General features: G+C 45.9%; 1 protein-coding gene across 1 annotated transcript; it reads left to right on the top strand.

Moving 5' to 3' along the window:
• Positions 1 to 719: 719 nt before the first annotated feature.
• Positions 720 to 3,467, top strand: ERP29 (endoplasmic reticulum protein 29). The gene is made up of 3 exons (XM_009880364.1): positions 720 to 818; positions 1,142 to 1,280; positions 2,439 to 3,467. The coding sequence occupies exons 1-3, from the start codon at positions 720 to 722 to the stop codon at positions 2,939 to 2,941; spliced, it is 741 nt and encodes a 246-aa protein (XP_009878666.1). The 3' UTR covers positions 2,942 to 3,467.
• Positions 3,468 to 4,690: the final 1,223 nt, after the last annotated feature.

Below are 4,690 nucleotides of genomic sequence, written 5' to 3'. Positions count from 1 at the left end.
CGGCTGTCACAGGCCCCGCTCGGGGCAGATGGCGAGACGCCGACCGAAAGGCACCCGTCGTATGGCGGGATTAAAGTGTGCGCTGTAGCCGGGTGAGCTGCAGAGACGACAGTCAGCCCAGCTGTTTGAAAAGTATCTGCCCTAAACAGAACTGCTCGGACATGAGCAAATACTTCTTGCCACATGCCCGGCCCCCCCAGCTGGATTTTTCTGCTGTGACAAACCATTTTTGGTGTTAAAACGCTACGGCATTCTGCAAACCTTAGCAGCTTCCAGCTCTGCCGGAGCAAGAATTTGAGGTAATCGGCAGAACGCTGCAAGAGGGACCAGCAGAAACACCAAAGCTGTGCCGCCTGCCATGCTCGCCTCTCACCAGGACAGTAAACGAAGCGATTGGCAGGCCCAGGAGCGAAGGCTGGCGTTACCAGCTGCAGCCAGCTGTTGCGTCGGTGCCGAGCAGCGCCTACAGTGCGCTTTGTAGGTGGGGACCTGTGTCGCAATGTGACCCTGTTCGCTAGAAAAAAAATTTTGCAAGGAGGGAGGGAGAAAACAAAATCCCAAACCAGGTGGCAGATCCATTTTCAAGCTCATTTGAAAGGGTGTCATCCAAGCAGAGCAAAATTCAAAAGCGACGGCACAAGTGGAGAGGAATCAATTCAAACACAAATTTTGCGTTTACCAAACCAGTACAGCACCTCCAGCAGTTGGGTTCCCTCCCCATGCCGCCTCTCTTAGCTGAGAGCGGCAGTTCTCATGCTGGGACGCTTCAGAATGACATTAGATTTGGCCTCTGTCTTCTTAATGTCCCGCTGGAAATGGTTCGTCTGACTTCCTTCCGCAATGCTAATCAGATTTACAATAAGCAAATCGTGTATAATTAAAGGCCCAATAATCAGATCCCCCAAACCTACCATGTACCATCTTTATCGTCTGGTGTAGGACTACGTACACATAAAGCTCAGTCTTTCCTCCACACTGCAGTGAGTCATTTTTGAAAGGCCATAATTAGAGAATTTCCATTCTCCCTCTGCATCTACTCATTGCACAGGAAAAGAAGAACAAGCTAAAGCAACCTTAGGTGACTTGTAGATCGCTCAAACCTGAAATGTTAAAGTTTGGGCTTTTTTTCTTCTTGTTTTAGGTAATTCCAAAGCATAAGTTTGTCCTTGTGAAATTCGACACACAATATCCTTATGGTGAGAAACAAGATGAGTTTAAAAAGCTGGCAGAGAGCTCAGGCTCCAGTGAGGATCTGCTGGTGGCTGAGGTGGGAATATCAGGTGAGGAACGCTGGATGGATTAATGCAGCGCGGGTTGGGGCGGAGGAAATAAAATACACTGCCGTTCCTGATGAAAAGCAGGCTCTGAGGTAATTCTGATCACGAGAAATGAGATGGGCTTGGCCCTGTCAGACCGAAGCACCTGCTGCGGCTGGTCGCTGAGCTCTGCTGCTGTGCCTCCTGCCGTGAGCGTAGGAGTGCTGCTTATCTCCTTTCGGCTGGGTAATGAAGCAAGTCAGCCCACGCTGCTAAACTGGATGCCACCCCCCTCATTCATAGCACTTTTTGGCTTTTTTTTTTCTTTCCTTGCTGAGAGAAAGCTTTTTGTCCATTTTTAGGCCTTACAAGAATCATGCTTTAGCCACAAGCCTGGTCAAACAAAGCAGATGTGGTCTGATTAATTCATTGTAGCAAACCCTCAGTTTATTGCTGGTAGAGCACAGACAGTGGTCATTGTGCCATGGCTGGTGTAACTTGGTGTTCTTGTTGTTGGCTTTAAGAGAAAAGCGATGAGGAATGGATCACTGTCACCTTACCCTTGCTTTGTAGGTAGAATTAAGAATTTATGTTTACAGGAGTTGTCAAGCTGGGAGGTTTCACCCACGCTGACACCTGCAAACACACATGGATTTAGCTAAGTAACGTAGTTGAAATCTCTTCAAATTATATTTTCTGTCCTCGAGAACAAATGCAATTTATGTAAGATGAGAAAACATCTTGTAGCTTGGCATGCTGTCAGAACTAAAAGATGGGAAGTGTATACTCTCTGCACATAGATCAGGAAAAAAAATCCATTTAACTGTAAAATAAAATCAACAGATAGAGCAAAACAAGGGAAAAAATGGCTATTAATTTCCCATAGGGAGGATGGGGTTCATACACAGAGGTTCTGCTGACATCTCATGCTGTCAGTCACAGCAAAGCACCACTAGAATCTTGTCTTGTTCTTTGGAAAACCTATTGATGGTTTGCCTTGCACAAGTGATTTTCTGGGGTGTTTTTGTTTCAGTGTATGGCATTTCCTGGCAAAGAGGTTATTAGGACATGCGGAATCTCTGGAGCCAAATATTTATCAGTTTGTGTAGGAGACAATCCTGAATTAATTTTTTCTTTTGATTAACGTGCTGTGCTTTACTGTGTTTCGTTTTCTCTTGACAGATTACGGTGATAAACTGAACACCGAGCTGGGAGAAAAGTACAAGCTAGATAAGGAGAAGTTCCCTGTTTTTTACTTGTTCCAGGATGGTGACTTTGACAATCCCTTACCTTACAGCGGCCAAATCAAGGCCGGGGCTATTCAGCGCTGGCTGAAGAGTAACGGCATCTACCTGGGGATGCCAGGCTGCCTGAAAGAGTACGACATGCTGGCCAGCAAGTTTGTGAGCACCACTGAGAAATCAGAACGCCAGTCCCTCCTGAAAAAGGGGCAAGAGAGTTTAGAAAAAACAAAAGAAACGGAGAAGAAGTCAGCTGAGCAATACTTGAAAATTATGAGCAAGATACTGGAGCAGGGAGAAGAGTTTGCTGCTAATGAAGTCGTCCGAATCACAAAACTCATCGAGAAGAACAAAATGAGTGATGGAAAAAAGGAGGAGCTCCAGAAAAGCCTCAATATCCTTGCTTCTTTCCTGAAGAAGAATAATGAAAAAGATGAGCTCTAATGTGTTGGAGAACTTTGTACAAGCTGTGAAACACTGTCAAGAGTCCTAACCAGTTCTCCTTATGCAAGCAAACTTCCCGCTGACTTCAAGAGAGCAGCAGATTTCCTTCTGGTATTCTCAGTTTAGAAGATCAACAGGAAGACATTCCTTAAAAACAAAGTATTCAAAATGTTGGAAAAATCACCTTAAAGCAAGACGCCAGTATTGTGTAATACTATTCAATAACAGTGTTAAAGTAGACCCAAAAGAAAAGCACTAGATTGGCCTGAAGCACATTCCTGGTGGTTTTTACAGCTATTCCCTGGCAAACAAATAACAAAATTCAGTCTCGCATTCCATCTTACATGTTGTGAAACGTACAGATCGGGTGCCCCTCGCATCCCCACCTTTCCCTGTTCTTAGTGTCCTTGGGTTTTGTGGTCTTTAATCTACCCCTCCTCCTCCTACCTTTTGTTTTCCCAATAGGGCTCCTTCTCCAAGTCTTGTTCTCCTTACCTGTTGTTGACTAAGAGACCCGGAGTTTCCTTTTTCTGCCTTCTTCAGTGACTCCCGTCTCTGTTTGGCTTGGGTATCGGCCAAATGTTGGCAGGCGTAGTCAGGACAGATCCTCCACGTATCAGAACTTGTCTCTCATCTTCTAGACAAAGCAGCCATCTCGGCAAACGCACCCCTGAAATCCTTTGTGATACCCTGACAGAGCAAGTGATTTGAGTTCTAAGCAAGGGCTGAGTCTCCTTGTGGTGCTATTACACTTAGACTTGCCAGTTTGTGCAAAAACATGTTTTTTTCAGAGGTAAATTTGGGTGAGTTTTCTTACAGCTGAAGAGCACGTGCAATGCCTGTGTGTTTTGCCTGTCCTTCCCGTCCAAGCTTCATTTCCCAGGGTCAAAATAAGCGGGGTGGGGTAGGGGTGTGAGACCAATAAGGACATCTGAAAGTCTCAAGCCATAGTTAACACGAACAAAATACCTTCTCCAGCCTCATCTTCAGAAGAGATTGACACTGTCAAACTAAAGCTTCATCCGCGTTTTGTAGTTTTAAATACTTGAAAATGAGGTCTTGTAACAGGAAGCAGTATTGGTGCCCTTAGAAGCCCCGTCTATACAATTTTAACGGAGATACCTGGCCCAGGGATCAGATCTGTCCAAAAAACTTGATACTGCATGTGCTGTTCACGCTGTGTGGAATTCAGATGGCCACTGGAAGATGCTGTATTCCTGGTCGGGGTTATAGAGAGTTCAAAAGAGAAACAGCTGTGTGTTTTACCTTAAGACTACGCTTTAGGCTAAGCAAAACTGGTTTCTGTGGGAGCTTTGCTGCCTTTTGAATCCTGGGGTGGGTACAAGGAGCAGGTATTGCTGCAAGATAAAATGTATTAATAATGCTATAATAATAATAAAAAAAAATTGGTTCCAATTAATATCCACTTCTTAAACTGCTTTCTGGAGAAACTGCTGCTCGTTTTGCAGTTGGAGGGGAAGGCAAAGGGTTTACACCAAGCGGTGGGAGGGTGTCCCTCGGGCCTGGTGCCCTCTGCCCCTTAGGAGGGGAAGAGGAAGGAGCCCAAAGCAGGGTGGGCTTCGGGGGGGGTCAATCTCTTAATGAGGCCTGTGTGAAGACGAAGACGAAGATGACGAAGACGAAGATGACGAAGACGAAGATGACGAAGACGACGAAGACGAAGACGACGAAGACGAAGATGACGAAGACGAAGGCGCTCCCCGGTCGGCTCCTGAGGAGAGCGCCGCC

This window comes from Charadrius vociferus, unplaced genomic scaffold, assembly GCF_000708025.1.
Source record: "Charadrius vociferus isolate BGI_N301 unplaced genomic scaffold, ASM70802v2 scaffold332, whole genome shotgun sequence".
Classification (NCBI taxonomy): Eukaryota; Metazoa; Chordata; class Aves; order Charadriiformes; family Charadriidae; genus Charadrius; species Charadrius vociferus.
This window is presented reverse-complemented; position numbering and strand designations above follow the sequence as displayed.